At 44.4% G+C, this 19,622-nt stretch overlaps 1 protein-coding gene across 2 annotated transcripts; it reads left to right on the top strand.

Annotated features, from left to right (window-relative positions):
- Nucleotides 1-516: 516 nt before the first annotated feature.
- LOC131890741 (uncharacterized) lies at nucleotides 517-8,416 on the top strand. Of its 2 annotated transcripts, XM_059240150.1 has the most exons (5): nucleotides 517-666; nucleotides 741-1,013; nucleotides 3,410-3,537; nucleotides 3,971-4,172; nucleotides 7,564-8,416. In XM_059240150.1, exons 2-5 carry the CDS (start codon nucleotides 860-862, stop codon nucleotides 7,722-7,724), a joined length of 645 nt encoding a protein of 214 aa, XP_059096133.1. In that variant the 5' UTR covers nucleotides 517-666; nucleotides 741-859; the 3' UTR covers nucleotides 7,725-8,416. The 2 variants fall into 2 exon arrangements, with proteins under 2 accessions (XP_059096133.1, XP_059096132.1); XM_059240149.1 differs by having other exon boundaries at nucleotides 570-1,013.
- Nucleotides 8,417-19,622: the final 11,206 nt, after the last annotated feature.

Raw genomic sequence — 19,622 nt, 5'->3', positions numbered from 1 at the left:
GGGAACAAAGTGCTCTGGATATCTCGATCATGTCGGCTGGTTGGGCATCAAACAGACTCTGTCTGAGTCCATAGCTCACCTTCTATCCTTGACAGGCATGGGGCTTTCGGGGGTAATAATGTTAGGAATCTCAAGAATCTAGATGTCTGCGACGCAAGTTGAAATGCCCTCCCAATTCCATAATGTCTTCAATGCATTAGCAAGCTCTGCGGATGAGATGTTTTCGAACTCTCTCACACTCACTAACACATTCAGCTGCGCTTCAAGAGAGTGAGTGAGTGCCGATCGCTTTACAACAAAGGTACACTAACAGTGTACGTACGTACGTACGTACGTACGTACATAGAGCAAGCAACACCAGTAAAGTGGGGCAGAAAAGCGGTGGTGGTTTTGAAGATTGCATGCACACCAGAAATGATGGATATTTTTCAACCGAGGGCAAAAGTGCATTCTTGGCCCCAAGACTCCCCAAACCACACAAGCTCAATGCACAGCCTTAAAAATTGCTTGTCGAGGCCTGCCTGCAACCAGGTCACTTTGTCATGAATATCGCAAAAATCTTGGCCAAATTCAAACCTTTTTTCCTTTTGCCTTCCTTTCACCTCGGGGCATGCAATCCAACCAACCACTGTTTCCTCCTACTTGATTACAAGATAATCAAGTGAGGTACGGTCTTGGATCTCCCACCCAGAATAGAGCCACCCAAAGCTTGAACGCATTCTTCATTTTCCTTGTTGCAGATGAGCCAGAAGTGAAGGCTGAGCGTCCCGTGGTTCATGGTGGCGTCGGCTATCAGGTGGAACTCGTGTGCCTGGTTTACTCAGAACCCGCTGCGGATGTCCTCTGGTACAAGGACACGATGCTCCTGGATTCCAATGGCAAGCGCTACATGCAACAGAAGGGCAATCGCTTCACTATGCTGATTCGATCCCTGGAACTGGACGATTTTGGCAATTACTCATGCTCCGCTTCCAACATGTTGGGCAAATCCAAAGCCAATGTCCGGGTTCAAGGTAAGAGATTTCACCCTGTTTTGACACTCGCAGGGCGTGAAATTCCGAGTACTTTGTCGCACACACTTTTGTTGGTCGTTCCCAGTATCCCAGTACATACATAGACCTCGCTCCTGAAGGTAGAAACGACACGAAAGAAAGAGACACCAGAGAGGTATACACAAGATATCGGGTGAGATGGATTGGGATAGGGATGAGAAATTGGGAGATGCAGTGACTGGCGGTCAAATTATCTCGTGGGAAGTGTCATCCCAACGCAAATAAACGAAAGCGAAATCTTGGCCAGGAGTCAACAACAAGAGTTGTGTTTGGCAACTTGGGGTTCGGAGGTTTGTCAGAGTGACAGTATTGAACCCATGGGATCGGAATTTAATTGTAACGCAGACACACATATTTTGGCCTTATCTCTCATGCGGAAGATGGATGAGGTCTGCTCCTGCTGCCATGAATAATACCTAACGGAAGTCGAAATCCTTGCGCTCCACCCAACGTCGAATGATGCATGACTTAAAGGTTTCATTTATCCCCCCCCCCTCAACTTACCAAATGGAGCCCCTCAAAGGAAGCCTCATCCCCCAAATGACAGAAACTAGCCACCCCTTTGGCCCCCGCCTGGTCTCCTTCTGAAAAGAGACGCTAATTAGAGTTCAAAGCTGAAAACAATTAAAATAAGAGAAATGCCCCATTTTGAGTTGGCCCCGGGCGCTGCTCTCAACGTCCGAATGACGGGGGAGATTCTCGGATATTAGTGACACTGGCGAGAGAAATCCCATTAAACGCATCAATCATACCCACCAGAGAGGGGCCGAACACTGATGGACAGACTGGCAAACTGAAAAAAAAGAAGACCCTTGAGTCAGGTTGTCCGCGATGGCAACCACGGAGATGTCCCCATTGGGTTCAGAGATTGTGGTCTCGTTTGCGAAACAAGACGAGAAGTAGTTGAGTGTATGTTTTAGTGGCCATTTCGCGACTCGTCTACTCAATGGTAGGATGGATGTCATTGTTGGTTTGGCGCCCACGAAAATGAGCCTCAAAACCTCTTTCTCGCCCAAAGCGAAACTTTCATTCCAGGGAGCAATTCCAGTGGTTGAACTTTGGTTGGCATCTCATCTCTGGACTTGAGCTACTAGTGAACATGTTCGGTTGGCCATGATTATCATCCAACAAGTACTAGTCATTGCACACAATGTAGAAAGAGCACTTGTGTGGATATTTTTCCTCGATTTGGTCCGGAAAAAAAGTGAGATTACTCACAAAAATGCTCTGAATTGATAAAGATCGCAAAAATCGGACTGAACATGAAAGTCCGCGGGCATCCAATGACAGAGAGCGAGAGACACGGAGAAAAATCTGGAGAAACATTTTTCCCCCCCATTTCTCGGATGAGGAGAAGTCCAAAGCCTCCGCGTGTTGGGCGGAATTTTTATTCCAACTCCGCTCAAATCCCCAATTCGCCATTCTCATTACGGACTGAGCACTCGTAAAAATGCTGCTCGACTCTTGGTGTGGAAATTGAATTCGTGGCAAATTCCTGTTCAAACACGGCGAGCATCCCATCCAAAAGGGCAAATTGTCTCTTTGAGCCTCAAACACACAAAAGACACATTTCATTATTGACATTCCGCTCGTCAAGTCAGAGGGGCGATGAATAATTTATGACCGCTGAACAACAAACAAAAGTAATGGAATATGCACACGAGCACAAATGCAACGCGACGGATTCCTGAAAACCCCCAAATCATTTGAGCCGGTCTTTGATTTTCGGACAAGTTCGATGAATGCCTATTTCGGTCTTTCACTCCGCCATTTGAGTGCCTATATTTCAATGAGACTAAGGGGAAACAGTGCTATCTGCAGTGCTCGTATTGGATTTATGTCCAAAGGAGAGGGTTAAAGACACACTGCAGTAAATTATAGAGCTCGCCATCAACCACCCAACCAACAAAGCAAGTTATGTTTGACGACAGGACTCGCCACCGTTCAACGTGCTTTACGCTCTTCAGTCGTCAAATGATCCGTTACTGTTACCATCGCGAGTCATGGCATTCTCAAATTTCCAGTGCTTCAATCATCTTCTAAAATTACCATTAAGAGGGCAAGTAATGACACACCAGGGCCAATGACCCAAGCTATCTCCTCTAGTTGTAAGGACCCATTTCGGACCTTGATTCTTGAATGTCGAGCGTTACCAGCGGCCGTCATTCGATTACATTTTGGAGGTCAGCGGAAGGAGCAGACGACCTTTGTTTTCAAGAAAAGAGACGAAGGAGAAGGCAAAGAAGGGCGAAACGAAGGGAGGAGGATGCAATTTTCAATTTCCAATTTTCATTTTAATACTCTCGACTTGAAGGCGGCTTGACTAATGAATGCCGTGGTTGGTTTCTTCCTTCCAGGCAATCCCAATACTCCAATCTTCAACAGCCGCGTGGATTCCCGGAGTCCGACCAGTTACAAATTGTCCTGGATCACCGAGTCCTACACAATGATCGAGGAGTACCGCTTGCTCTACAGAAAACTACCTGTAAGTGCACACGCTGTCCATCCAATTCGTGAATCCATTTGTCTTCCTTGTTTTCAATTTTCGGCTTTTTGAGGGTGTTTTATTTTCGAGGTCGGCGTAGAGACAGAAAGAAATTGGGAGGGATTGATCAGACTCGGCCATCATGATTTATCGTCATGTGCTTGCTGCCTAGTACTACGTACATGGTACAGCTTGGCACTCTGCACTCTGCACTCGCAGCATCCCTAGAAGTGCCCCCAAGTGCAAGAAGACGCAACTTGGGCAGAGTGCGTAAAAGTCAAGTGGTGGGTGGGTGGGTTGGTGGTGCTGGAGAACGTACCCACTAGATTGAACATCGTGACTACAGATTGAAAGTCAATTCCCGAACATGGCCTCAACTCATTCCTGAGAGTGTTCACCTTATAATGGAGCATCCGTTCTTGTTTCTCATTAGGATGATCCCACCAAAGACATCGTCTACGCCTACAACAACATCATTATCAACGGGGTGGGAACACACGGGTTCGAGCACCATCAGTCCTACATTCTGGAAAATCTCATCCCCAACTCCATGTATGAGGCTCAGATCCAGGCCAAGAATAAGTTCGGCTGGAGCGGGGTCTCGGACAAGTTCCAGTTCTTCACCAGAGGTTACGGTAAGTCGAGTCTTGGAAGCGTCTTCATTGGACGGACAAATGTTGCCATCCATTCAGGATAGGAATAGTGTAGGAGTTCTGAGTTGAACACAGAGGGCGAAACCATTTGGGTCATGGCTTTTGAAATTCTGACGACTGCGAGAGAAGTGAGGATGTGGCGAAGGGTTCCCCGGGGTTTCAATCTAAATTAAAATTTCCCCACTTTTCCCTGGCTTTTCTTCCTCTCAATCGTTTCTTTGATTGGAAGAGGATCATCGGTGATAATGGACGATCTTGAAGATTAAAGTGGCGGATTGCACTCAAATCCAAGACCAGAAACATACCAACGAAGCACTTCAAGGGGGGCTCCCTCCACTTTCACCTTCTTCTCTAACTGTGACGAGAATGTGCTTCATTTCGCCAATTGATCAACTCCTCTTTGGTGTGGGGAGCGATGACGGAAAACATGGAATTGATCTAGGAGGTGATCATGTGCGATTGCACCCAAGGCAGCACACGGTATTGAGCTTAAATCGAAGATCTTTTCTTCACATCTCTCGCCTCCAAGAATGAATCCAGGAACGGGCAGACCAGAAAAAATCTCGGTCTCGTCTTTGAGTCAGGATCACTCTTGTCCAAAGGGTCAAGAACATTAGAAATTCAGTTTGTAAACCTCTAATTTGCCTCGGCTACCAACACTCTCTCACTCCATCTATCTGCTATCTGTCTGGCCACCACTAACCATCCAACCAGTCAACTAAGCAGCCAACCACCTAAAAACAACCAGCGAGTGGTTCGAGTGGTGCGACCGATTTGAGAAATTCTAAATGTTCTACCAGCGAGCTCCCTAACTACTTATGGCAGCAAACAAGTCAAAGTAGTTGGCGTCTGAGATGCAAATCTCGGGTACTTGAGAATGGCCAACAAACCTGAAGCATTGACTTAAGTTCCCGTCCAACCAACCAAAGACGCCATCCCAATTGACCGAAACAAGAAACAATGAAGAGGAAGATGTGTTTTTTTCCACGATTTTTTTTGGCTTCGCTCAACATCAGACGTTTTGAACTTTTGTCATGTGTCCTTGGGATCCAAATCATTGACTCACGAATAGTCGGGCAGAGGCCAATGTTGGTGTCACACAGGCAGCTGTGCAAATAAGCAAATACCTCGAGTGCGTATGATCAGCATCGACGTGAGGCCAGAATTGGCAGCGATTGCTTCGCTTCATGTTTTGACCAAATACCAGAGGATACGAGAGTCGTGCTGAATTTACGAGGAGAGAGAAATTCCATGTGCGTTAGTTGGTCTGGGCGCGAATCGTGGCTTCCTTGTGGCACGCCACTATATTTGGTGCTTATCTTAATGCCCTTTTTTTATTCTTCACCTCATCCATTGGGTTGTAACTATCCGACTACATCATCATCATCAGCATCATTGAGCTATCCCCTGTTGCAAAATTCTTTCCAACTATTTTCACTCCAAACAAATGAACGGGACTGGCTCGAAAAAATGAGTTCTAACAGGTCGATAAGAGACCAACGTCGTCCCTATCTGTGTTGATGGTGGAACAAATCTGCAACTCAATTTGGCACTATTTGAGGTGGCAAAATAGTACTCGTACTAATCACTGCATTGTGCCCTGCATCTTTTTTCCTTGAAGTAATTACCTTGTTTCCTGCCCAACCATCCATCCACCGAACCATCATCCATCCGCTAAGCATGAGAGTACTTATTGTTCAAACGAGTGAGTGCTCGGTACGAGACGATGTTACAGAGCAAGTGAAAAGTAATCTGTTTGAAAATGCATTCACAACTCTTCCTTTAAGAGAGCTGATGGAGCTCGAAGCATCCCAGCGGCTCGGACCATCCCGAAAAATCACCCCCAGGGCGGGTTGAAGGGAAATTCTTTTTCATTTGTAATGAAGATATCATGTTTCTCAGCAGCCACTGCCACCAATCAGAGTGTACTCCTACATGTGAACATCCGTACCTACCGTCCCTACTAGGTACGAGCGTACATACGTTGGTACTCGTAGCCTCTCATGAATTCAGAGCTTGCATGCAAGAGGGATCCCAGTGGAATGGAGAAGTCATAATTGGTCAGGCACTACCTATGAAAATCATTGCTCGGTGAAATTGCATTCATCCCTACCGTCCCCCATTTCCTAACCTGTAGATGGACCCTCTAAGCGAAGCTTGTGGTCAATTTTTCTTGGTCTCATGCTCAAAACATCATGTGCCCGTTGAATGTGAGTGTGAGTGCCTCTGAGGGTATTAGCACATGCAATCAGTTATTTCTCGATGTTATCCCATTGAGCCTTTTCGATCCGATCCGTGCATGACGCCGGTTTTTGCGCTTCCTGGATTCGTTAATTCCAGGGTTCCTTGGGCCAACTTTGCGGCCGAAAATGAGCTGGACAGAGATGAAAAAGCACACTTCAGTACTGAGCAAGACTGACATGATATTAACGTGGTAGGATGTAATTTTGGAATTGGACTTCTACACTCATTCATGTTTGTGGTCAAAGTCACGCGAGTGAATGAAGAGAGACTGGGAGAAAGAGAGAGAGGAAGGAAAAAAAACGGGTGAGACCAACAACCGTTTCAAATTCTTGACCGATTCAAACTTTAAAGTGTGAGAGAGGATGAATTGATCCACCAACAAACCATCAAGATTCCTCACTCCGATTTGATTGACAATCAATCCTTTTTGGAAATGGACGGATAATATGAAGTGCTCTCATTCATAAAAACTTGTCCTCCTGGCCAATCTCTCGTTGAAATCACTCATTCATTAATGAAGAACATCTCTCTGACTTTGTTTTATCTAGGGTGGAGGGAGGCAGTTTTGGGAGGCAGATCAAAGTAGGCATTCACAGGCATAGGAAGAGAAACAGGGAAAGACACTTTGGATGGGGTTTGTGAGTGGCTGTCAATCGGTCTGATCGTAGCCCATCCATCTCTTGAAGAAGCCAAGCTAGAGCGAGTGAGAGCGAAGATCTTGAAACTCAATAAAAACAATAACAACTCTATCAATACAACAAATTCATCCCAAGCACATCGAGCTCGAAGCTATCCGTCAAATGTCCAGACAGAACAATAGAATATTTTGGGCGGTACCCACTTTTTGCATGCCCATCTCACTCCTCTCCATCAAAGAGATATCATGAAAAGCAAACAATGGCTGCCAACCACGATAACCCCACCACAACCCACGTCTTGCGTATGAATGTACATACTACGCCAGTGTTCGACCAACCATAATATCCCGGCATTAAATAAGGGCCGTCCCAAATTGTCCCAAATGTCAACTCTATCAATAGCCAAACCATAGACAGGATAATCGACCGACGAGATGATGATGATAATGATGATTCCCGCATCTAAATTTGACCTTCTTTCTATTTTGCAGATGCCGCTCCCATTGAGAGCTCGGTCAAGAACCCGGCTTCGGCACCTTTCGGAATCAACTCGGCTCATCGAGTGGTGTCCCAATTCATGAGATATCTTTACCTGTTTCTGGCATTATTCGTGGTTCTCATGTCGTACGTGAGCGATCAAGTCTGGCCTTGAACCAACCTTTGGGGACGAAGCGGAAGGAAGAGGATACGATGACAACGTCACACCTTGTGTTCAATTTTTGCCAGAAAATGTCTAGTCAAACCAAAAAAATAACCAGCAAGCCGCGATGTTTTAGAATCCTCATTTCCAGAACAACTACAAGAACTTATATTACTACTCGTACCACAAGTAGTAGTAGTAGTAGCACTACTAGTACTACTACTCATGCTACCATCGCAACAACAACAACAACAACGCCGTCAAAGCTCGAGGCTTGGAGTCATTCATAATTCACGGTTCACACGAACAAATAGATCGCAATCATGCCCAGTCAATCAGGCCTGTTCTCCTCACACTGACTATGATTCGATAATAGATATTATTATTATTATTATTGACCCGGCGGATCCATGTGGAAGAAGAGTGTACTCAAATAAGGCTGTGATTTCTCCAAATTTTGTTCCATCTTAAAAACCTACTGCTATTGCTATCACCATGATCATCATCACCATCATCATCATCACCATCATCATCCACACTCAACCCCATTCTCGTCAGCTCGCAAACCAACCACTCGATTGGCTGCTTTTTGGACACTCGATGGGCCCTTAGATCGTTCTGTTGATCTCGGTACCCGAGTACTGAACTCGATCATAATTTTTGGTGTGTATTGTGCATAAATAAACGATGAAAAGTGTTAACAAGTCTTGTTGGGTGACTGGTTGGTGGGATGGTGTGTGTAGGCTTTTGATCGGATGACACCAAAAAAGGTGCCTTCCTCAGGTTGAAGCTATAAGCCCTTCGTGCCACATGATGGGAATCTTTATTCCACAAAGCGGACGTTTATTACCGACTCATACATTAGCCAACTGAGCAGAGAGGAGACACACAAGGGAGCGAGAAGCTGGTTCTTTTTGCATAGCTTTGCATGTTCAAAGTCATCATCATCGTCAGCTTGGAATGTTCCTAATTCGTTGTTGATAGCTCTTTACTGGCCTCGTGGTAATCCATGAGTTTCTAAAAATGTAATAATTACATGTTTGCGAGCATTTTTGGCCAGGTACCATTTTTGGAGGAGAGAAGGGTGGAGGATCCACGGTACCTACATACATACGTACATACTGTATTGCACGTACGTACGTACGTACGTACGTACGTACCCATCCGTACACGGAGGGAAAACTCTCTTTAGTGTCTGAATGCGTGACTCTAAATTTCCCAAATGAGACAAAGCCGACAAAGATGAACGGTATGGAAAAAAGAAACGGAAAAAGCTTGAAGGTGTAAGTTATGCATGCACCTTTGGTGTCCCATATGATCCCATGAACATCCAAAAGTTAGCTTAAATCGCATTATTGGATTTGCATGAACGCCTTTTTAGATGGTTGTTCTAAACTCATAGGGACACCAGTGAGCTAGAGCTAGTTCGTAGGTGCCAGAAAGTCTCTTTAAACGTGTGTAATAAACAGGTGAGAAGCGTTGCCGTTGGCGTTGGAAATCCTAGAAACGAGGGCATTTCCACGAGTCGTTGTACCCAAAATATGTGCAGATAGACCAAAGGCCTTGTTTTTTTCTCTCCACGTTATAGAGCTTATTGTCTTTTTTCCCCTTTGGGGCGAGGACTCCATTTTCTTGGAAAGGAGCGAGAAACTCAGGACTGTTTTCAGGGGGCTTAGACCGCCAATCATTAAATTCCAAGTAGATTTTGCTTCACTTATCAGCGAATGAATGTTTTTTTCTGCCCATGAAGGCTCAAAAGGACAAGGATGCGTCATGGTTAGATTTCTCTGTGAAGATCAAAAACACTGGTTTTTTGAAAACAGATTCTTTGCATCTCCGGGGAAAAGAAAGTGTTTTGTGGCAGGCAGGCTAACGATACAATCACTAAGTCTCTAATTGAATTAGTGAGATCATTGTTGAAACAAAGGCATCCGTGATAAATGGACAGACCACCATTGTGATGCAGTAAAGAGGCGTTAAATGTTGGCTAATCTATTTACTTGAGCATTGAACAAGCATGAACAGAGTTTCTCATTGAGGTCCAAAGCCAACTTACCTAGAAGTCCTACCCACTGTGGAGTATCATTGTTTTAACATTGTTCAATAATATTTATCAAATCATTTCAATCAGACAACATATATGGATCACTGAATTCATGTCTCTCGGAACGTGGAGACCAATACCATCCTGAACTTGTCATTTCTCTTGGGGTAGCCCTCTGTTTGAACTCTTTCCTCACCGTTCAAGCACTAACTGGCTAACCAGATTCGCTTGAGCCGTTTATCCCGGAGCATCCTCATCCTCCTGTCCAATCCATCCGTCCACGATGCCATGAGCGAGGTGTGAATCGAATTAGAACGAAATCGTGATTCTGTCAACCAATCACCCTTGACTGATTTCAAATCATTGGTTGGGACTTGTGACTCCATGGATTCAGAAACAAGCGAGAGCAATCGGTAGGCCCATCGCTTGCTGGTAGGTATCCCTCCAATCAATGGGATGCTTTGCCTAATAAATCTGCCATCTCATCTCAAGAGAACTGCTTTCAATGGCCCTAGGGCTGTTCAAGTCGTCGGCCGTCTTGAGATTTGAAACAAATGAGATTATTTTTGCAGATGTTTGAAATTCATCTCGGAAATTAAGCCTCACCCCTCTTCAAAACTTCAACCCTCTCTCTCTCTCGTTCACTTTGCTCTGGAAAACAACTTTGGAAGTGAATTTCCCCCTCTAGCACTGAGCGGATGGAGATTATTGCATAGCAATGAACTGCTCCTGCTCATCCTCTTTATGTACAAAACGTACGTACGTACGTGCGTATGTAACGAAGAAGGGTGGTGGTCTTTGACTGATCCCCAGCCATTTTGCCAACATTTCAGTCACGTGTTGACCTAATCTGAGACATAAAAATTTAATAACATAAAGAAGATAACTGCCCAGGTAATCGGTTTTATTAAAGCAAGTCTCGAGTTGAAAAGGGAAGTGATCGGACAAGGAAAAGAAGGGTCCGAATGGTGACCAAGATGTGGGCGATTTTTAGCGGAATAACCCAGCCCTGATTCCACTTAATCTTGTCGTAAGAACTACTCTTAAAAATCAATCTATCAACTGACTTTTACCCTTTTCTGCTACGTCAATACACACTTTAACCTGTTTTGGATCACGGGAAAATCTCGAATTTGAATATCAGAGACTTCCCTTTTTCAACTTATTGTTAAAACCATTTGTGCGAGAATAGCTTTTTAGCAACATGGCGCAACATGATTTTTGCCATTCTACGGAGTTAAACGTGCAATAGTTCGTGTTATCGAGGATTATGAACCACCAAAATAACATGGTTTTTTCGGTTCGCTTGGAATACCCACGATACGTTTCTTGCCATTAGAAATTCGAACAACGTTCCATCATGGATTCCTCATGTTCACTCCTGACATATCGCAAGATTTGACCAGATTCTCAACCCGTGAAACCGAGTCTTGCAAATCTTGCAAAATAAGGGACCCTTTGACGACATAGAAATACTTATTACACTTGAACCAAAATTTTCTTGTGGTTTAGCTTGGTCGGATCAACCAATCATAATCATAATATTAGAAACCACGACCGAAGTCTAAAAACATTGGCTTCGTTCATGAGGTAAGGTATTTTCACCCTTTTTTGGACAAATCTCAACACCTTGGTTGGTTCATAAGGTGTGCTGTCTGTGGGTTGCTTTCCGAAACTACTTACAAAAGCTTACATTTGATCGATGTTTCCGTTATTATCATCAACAAGCAAGTTTTTCAACTTCCTCGGAAACGAAATGGACCCAAGATCCTGTTCAGTGGATCAGCCACTCTCAGCGAAGACTTCATTCATTCCCCAGTTGTGTGTGATAAATCAGATTTGGTCTCCCCAAAACTCGCCTGGAGATAACTTTAGATAGAGTAGGTGCCTATTACAGTTGAGATTTCTATCCTGGAGGACTTCATCCAAGGGATGATTGTTCATCGAAATACCATTCTGACAGGTCCTCAGCCGGGATATAATAATGTCACAGTGCGAATCACAAAAACCACTTGGGAGCGTATTGATATACGTGATACAATGCTATAGTGCTAGTAGTGCTAGTGGAAGTTGAGTTCTTGCTCGGTCCCCCTCTTCGGTATCAGTCACGAATCATTTCAATTTCATAGCCTTTTTCGAAGCCCTCGCTCCTTTCACTGGCATTCCCAAAGGGGCTTTTTTTACCGGAGCTTGACAATTTGACGACATTAATAATCGCACCAAGAGATAATTAATGTCGAGTACTTTGTCGCCTTCGCTCTCTCTCGGAGAATTTCTACGGCATTCAAATCCGCAAATTGGACTTCCAATGGAAAGTGATTACAGATCACTTTGACTTCAGCTCTCTCTCTCTCTCTCTCGCTGTTCGAAAAGAAAATGAGTTCACTACCTGCTGCTGATGACGCCAATAATGATAATCATGTCTTCGGTGTTGGAGCAAATCTTGGTCAATGATGAGAGAAAAGAAGGCCTGGCTTTTGATGTATGGCCCATCTTTAGTGGTCTGATTAAGCCGATTTTCACGTTATTCCGCACACATCTTCTACAGTAGACACCGGACGCTACTGTGTGTACATCGAAGAGGTGATAATACATCAGGGCAGAATCCAATTTGAGCCCGCAATTTCACTCGTTACCTTCGTGGTCAAAAGCAATGAGATCATGAAATTGAACTTGTCAAAAGTAGACTGGCAAGACAAGTCTGGATTAAGAAAGAGGAAGAAGGAAAACGAAAGAGAGCAAACGTGAAGCAAAACGAAGCACGTTGTTTGGCAATAAAGATACTCATCTACCTATTAGATCAGGTATGCATAAAATATGCGCCCAGCATCATCGACATCACCTCAAACCAAACGAGACCAACGACCGCACGTTTTTCGATTCAGCAAGCATCTTAGGCGTGAAGTTTTACCAACACGGAATTTCCAGATGTGACCATTACTCACTTGTGCCATTCGATTTGTGTTTGCCTAATTTTGAAATTCGGCAAGAAATAGCTATTCACTCGTCAAAACTGAGTAAACGATGGGCAAATAAAGAGTATCTTGAAAGCTCTTTTGGCATGCCGTAATGGTGGGTGAAGCTTTTGCAAATCAGTAATTGCACTACTTGACATAACTAAAGAATAAGCAAAAAGTAGTATTCCCAATCACAAAGTTTTCTTAAACAGGGTCTTAGTTCCCGCCAAATTGTGATTATGCCATTTTTACCGGGGGTAGCTCAAAAAGGGGAATCATTCGACAACACAATCTCTGGTAAGTTGTTTAATGTTCGAATAAATCAGTCTTAGGCCAGAATTACAATGACAGGTCCGTTTCCTGGGGACACGAGGAATCACTGGATCTCCCTCGTCTCTCCTCGTTGTCCAAAGTCGACCGTGAATGGAGAGGAGAATGATCTGAGACTCAGAATCAGTTTTCAACTTGGACACGTCCCTCCCGTCCCCGGCAATCACGTCACCAATTCAGTCAGTCCGTCCGCCTCAAAGTCCTCAAACCTGGTTGGCCCCCGAAACAGGTAATAGGGACGTGTTCTACACGGGAGGAGAATAAAATGACACGGACCTTAATTATAATCATTATGACAACGACAAGTTTTCCACTGTCTCGATAGCCCACTGCGGGAAATGCAGTCCCAAATGTGGAGCTCTGACTACGATTTTGAATGACGTGCACTTCATCTTGTCATTCCTACAAAGGGCGAACTTTTTATTAATAGTATTGTGAGGGCCGTGAATTAGGCCTTTGCTATTTTTTGAGCAGTGGTCGGACCACTTTGCATGGTGAGCCAAGAACAACCGTGGTTCATGAACCGCAAGACGCGATCATTGCCGCTTCCTATTAACTAACTGACTGACTGGAGGGACCTTGTTCGTAGATACGTACGTAGGCCATAACTCCCTTGCTTGTTGGCAGTCCCTCCCATCCAAGGAGCCGGGGAATCCTACCAAAGGTTCATGGTTCATGGTTGGTGGGTTGGTTGGTCGGTCGGTACTGATGCCATGTTACCTCATGTCTTCCTCCTCCATCGTCCCCATCGTACTCCTTGACGTCGTTTGCCCCCCTTTTTGATGTAATTGAGTTTGAGCCTCGGGCGAAATTTAGGGATTTCTTGACGAATCTGTGACAGCTGGAGAGTAACTCGAAATGACGAGGATGATCGCTCAAAAAAATGCTCCCGAATGCCATAGACATGAAATCGATCAGTGCTCTGGGTACAACGTTGCTTAGTGCTGACAAACTTTCCCTAGAAAAAGATGCATTTTCATGAGCTTTTTTGTTGTTGAGGTCAATGTGTCGGGTTGGATGTGATTGAAATATAGATCGGTATGAGTGATAATGACTAAACAAAAGTACTAGCTACTGATCGGACCGCGTTTGAAATGTCTGTGATTTTCCAAGACTTTCAAGCCTTGATGATAAAACCGAAGAAAAGAAACAAATTGTGACAGCTTTTGATATTCCTAAAGGTGACCATGGCCTCTGTCAATGAGATAGTGTGTGTGTGTGTGAGAGAGAGAGAGATAGAAAATAGAAGGTGAAGAACCATTTCGAGAGCTTTATCTCTCTGACTGAGACGCAGTATGGCCGGTTGGTTGGTGGACTGCAAAAGGTTTTATGAGTTCAAATTACTATGCTCGCATTCCAAATGTCTGGTCTGGTAATTATTTCCCTGTGTTCGACGAGTGGAAAAACATGAAAGATTGATACTTTTTATCACAAGTTCGTCCTCGTGGCTGTGGTCGGTGGTGTCCATTTCGGTCTTGTTCGAAACTAGTAATTAATTCCGACCCTTCGACAGTCACACAGTCACAGAAAGGCGGGTGTGGAGTACTCAAAAAGCTCTTGTCCGTCGACGGTTGGGGTCCTTTCGGGATGATGAATATCGCAGATATATCTCGAGAAACAGAACTCATTTCAAAGGGAATTTGTCAAAATCTAGATCCAAGAGCAACTGGGGCAGGTCATTCAACTAGTTGCATAAACTAGAACATATTCTTGGGCTTGTTCCGCCAAAGGAAGAATAAGAAACAACACCCATCCATGAATTGCTCTTCGCGTTGTCCCGTTCCAAGCACCCCGACAAATGGTGTCGAATTATTTGTTGGATTCGATGACCACTAAAGATAGACTTGTGTGAAAAACTCTCCCTTATCTGGAGTGCCTGAGTTGCCACTTCTTTTGTCACACTCGTAGACTTCTTAACACGAGCAACACAATGGGTTTCCATCAGCCCATGTCACATTTGAAAGGAGTCCAACTGTTGGCCACGGTCGTCCTGGTCGAGAATTAGGGCCAAAGAAATGTGAAAATTATCTCGCCTCACTTTGTCCAATCTGACCATTGGAATTTGAAAAACACAAATTCCACCGACCTAGAAAAGCGATACTGTGGAGTGACAACATAAACATCATTTGAAAAAGAGACATCCTCTCTGACGTTAAAAGGAAGAAATAAAAAAAAAATATGTGAGCACATTTAATGCGAGACGTCAATAGGCAGTCATCTTTGACGGCAGATAAATCAATGCTTTAATGGCTCAGTTCCCCCTTCATTCCCCAAATCTGGATCTTGTCATTATGATTACTGTTGCTCAATTCAAATTGCAATTTGTTTCGATTATGGGCGAAATCCAACTCCTCTGGCCGCTAAAGAAAAAGCCTCCCTCGGGAGTTTGGATCGTAAATTCTGCACATTATGATTTTTTCTGCACGTGTTTCTCCTGGCTTGAGCCTCAAGAGCTTGTTGGGTTGGTGGTGACTTGGCCTGATTACCTTGTTGGCTTGATCTGGTGGCTTCATCATTCACCATTGGCTGGTGAGTGTGAAATGTTTTAAGGCGCATTAATGGCTTCCACTGAACGACTGAACTACCCTACAGTGGACTGATTCCCCCGAGGGTTTGCTCCCCACTTAACTGTCTTCAGCCAGCAACAACCCTTCTAACCCTTCTAGGAGCTCCTTCTCTCTCTGTCTTTCTCTCTTTCCAAATGTTGATCCCAAGTGAGTGCGAGTTCCACTTGGCTTCATCCCGTTGAAATGTTATGTTCCCCCAAGCACCAATAGAAGCGAGCAGAGGTGAAATATGCTTCACAACAGCGCCATTCCTATTAAAACGCTCAATAGCCCTTGATCCATGAAGTTATGAAGTTGGCCTCCATTAGAGCCATGTTGAAATCAAACTAATGCTCTAGTACATGCATGCAACAATGGCTGGATTTCGGTCATCACTCCCTCATAGGTGGAAATCAGAGGATAAAATATCTAAATCACATTCTCATATTTTAAGGATCTCAAAGAGGAGATTATTTTACTTTCATTGCTTGAGCGCTCTATTCTCGGTGGAACAAGACTCCCTCGTGAGCGAAAGCGATTTTAGTCAAGTGCTTTGCATGTTCAATATTGTGCCGAGCAAGTGGTACCGAAATTAAAATCGCGCCCCCCCCCCCTTCCCTCCCATGTGATACTGTTTCAGACAAAAAATTGAATCGATTTAAGAAGAAGCTGACCACTCACGCCAGTTTCTTGTCATGCTTCAGCTCACATTGATTTGTTTGGGGGAGCAAAAGCCATTCCGGGCTTTCAAAAATTGTTGCCATATGAGACCTCGAGACAAGTGAACAATCCTAATCATCATCATCATCGCCTTCGTTGTTACCGTCCCGTGGAACTTCTTAATCCTCCAACAAATCACCCCTTGGCTGGCCATCTCAACTATAAAACTGTCGTCTTCAATTTTAGTGTGAGTTCAAACCTACTGTACGTAGACGAGAGAAGCCTCATCAATCCCGATTCCTCACCAAAACAGACACGCACGCTGCTCGTTCTCACTCCAACTCCAAAGGGTTGAATTCCTAACCTTTCCCACTTCAGGACAATAAAAGCTCACCACCACATTCACTCTCGCCAAATTTGAAAGGCACTTAAATTGGAAGCTTTTATTCTCGATAAACTTCCAATGATAGAGTGGCAGTCTAACCATCTCCCGAACGTATTCATGTACCACATGATGACTACATAGAATCTACGTAATGCCAATCAAGCATTTGATTAAACAAGCCAACTTGATACTTGGGCAACTGGACTGAAAGGGAGTCATGCTTGATCGGGCTGAGTCTTGTTTGGTCATAAAATAAATTTTATGGCTTCCAACACCTCTTTTGCACTCTTTTTACTACGTACGTACGTACATATGGTAAGCAGTAGCACCACGAAGACTGATTTGCAAACCGCATTTTCAGCACGGCTTTTTGAATATTCATTTTGAGATATGTTTTCCCTGTTGCTTTCAATCTGTTTTGACCTAGTGGGCAATATTGCATTTCCATGAATAATAATGAAATGGCATCCCTGTGATTTAATCCTCATCCCGTGGCTTTATTGGCTTGATATCTAAGAAGGTTCTCAAAATCAAACAACCCAAGGAGACCCCCGTATTCAAAATCAAGGAAGCAAGACATAAAAATGCTGCTCAAGATACATATCGTCTGTCTTGTTGAGTCCACCTTCTCCTTCGTCTCCAAAGGTCACATGCTTTGGCGATGAGGAAGAGAATTTCTTGGAATTCCATGAGATCAGTCGAAATGCTCCACACGTTGACAATTCTCCAACCTTCTTCAATCTCTGTCACGGTCGACTCATGATTGCGTTTTACCTCCTTACCATAGAGCACATGGGACACTCTGGAAGCATTCAGATATGCGCTCAAGCCTCCAAGCCAAGCAAACCATCATGGACTACAATACCGAATCCCGATTCCAATTCACCTGAGAGTTCGTGTGACCACGATCTGGTCGACTCGTTGCGTGGTCTGTCTGTCTACATAGTGAAGGCATGTCCACCCCCTACCACAAAAAAGTGTTTGTGGTTGGAGAAGCGATTTGAATATCGATGTCAGGGGAACAATCCTAAAATTCCAAAACTCGTGCCCCCTCCTTGGCTGGCCTGACGTACTCGCTTCGACAAAATCTCCCACAATTGAGAATTGAATCAAGCATTTCGTAGAATCCATGAACGGATTCCTCCTTTTTGGACCGGCATGTTGCATTGGGTGGTTATAATTTCCTAAGCTGTTCGTGAGAAGAGGAGACATTCCAGTTTGTGCTCCAGTGGTCAATCACCTTTAATTGGCTGCAGCATATTATCAACTCATGCTTCGGCTTAAGAATGGATGTCAAGTGTGATCAAGGCGATTCATGTCCAGTTCCAACGTTTTTTCTCCGTTCCATCTGGAAGTACCCACACCCAGCTAGTCAACCAACCACTCGAGCTCAACAAGTGCCTCCAATGGCATACATAAAGGCTCCGTGAGATACATTGGAAGTGTCTGGGACGAGAGGACGAGGGGGGGATGCTGCCCACCTCCAAATTTTGCCCGTCAGATCTTTTTGTCGACCATTGAGTGACTATGATTTCAATGTGCGATATGCCGCTTTGCTAGCTCGAGGAACAGTCACAAGAAGACAAGCTCCGTGATAAGATCTCAACCGCACACTTGATGGAAGACCTGCTGAACGAGGGAAATCCATTGTTTCTCCAGATTATTGTCCAAGCCTTCCTCTCAGTTTGAGGAGAATGAGCGGGTTCAAGATGCGTCGGAGTCTGACTGGCTGGCTGTCTTTGCCATCATTTCAATCCTGCTTGAACAAACAACCGACAGAAGTGACTTTGCCGTACATGAATCTTTGGTGGTAGTGCGATGATCATTCGTGAGGGCAACCCTGGAAGACATACGAGAGGAGTAGGAGAACATTTCATAGCGGGTACACTACTATCCCATCCCCCGGTCCATTACACAGTAGGTGGGGATTTGTAGATTCGCCCCCATTGTCTTTCCACCCAAAACAACCCAAGTCGAGTCTCCTCGAAAGTAATGATAATAACATCCAACACGGTCATCCGCCACAACATTACTTACGCAAGTGAACTGGGCACACATATGTACACGCACTACACACACACACACACATACACATACACACACAGATGAGAAGTACTGGAAGCTTGTACTCGACTATCATGTAACCCTTGAGAATTATGGATCCAAGCCAAACTGATTCGATCTTGAGAAGTAGCGGGGGATCTCCCATCCAATCTAATTGCGGTTCAAACCCGACGAAAGAAGGAAAATTTCCGCCATGATGTTTCATATTTTCGACACCTTTCAAGCGGTACAAATTGTCCTTCAGCATCTGTGCAAGCAACTCAGAATTGGTGCATTGGAGCATCTTCTATGAAGCTCCAGCACCATAACGTGTATGTGTGCGTGTGTAATATGTCCTTTCAATTTTTGGCCAGAATGACTCAGCCACTTCGTATTTCAGCTACACACATATGAATCTTCAAAACACGTGCTTCAACTCTTCTGGTTCCGAATAGGGCCCCATTGAATAAAAATCCGAATTTCATATGGTGAACATGAAAAGCCGTTTAGCTGGTGGGATTTTCCTCGAAGTCATGCTCTCAATTGAGCAAGATGCGTAATTCGTATTTTCACTTGTCAGCTCTCTAATTGATCTCTTTGTGGCTCTGGTTAGAGATGAGACCGTGTTTGTCAGATAAAACGAGAATCTGCCGCATGTGCGAACCACCAACCACAAAGAGGAACCAAGAAGTTTCTCTCATCATCAACAAACACTACAACAGGTACAATCATCATCCACAACCCTTTCAACTACATCAATGGATTCAATTAGAGCGAAACAGAGAGCGATATGAAAGATCATCCAACCTCACGAGCCGCGTTCATCCGTACGATCTGCACTTGTTGTCTACGCTTTAGTAAAACTCTTCTTTGAGCTGGCTGAAAAAAGAACCCGAGTGATGATGCCATTGACGGCGAGTCGGTGGATGGTAGTAAAACCATAAA

The sequence above is a fragment of the Tigriopus californicus genome, chromosome 11 (genome assembly GCF_007210705.1).
Source record: "Tigriopus californicus strain San Diego chromosome 11, Tcal_SD_v2.1, whole genome shotgun sequence".
Lineage (NCBI taxonomy): Eukaryota > Metazoa > Arthropoda > Copepoda > Harpacticoida > Harpacticidae > Tigriopus > Tigriopus californicus.
This window is presented reverse-complemented; position numbering and strand designations above follow the sequence as displayed.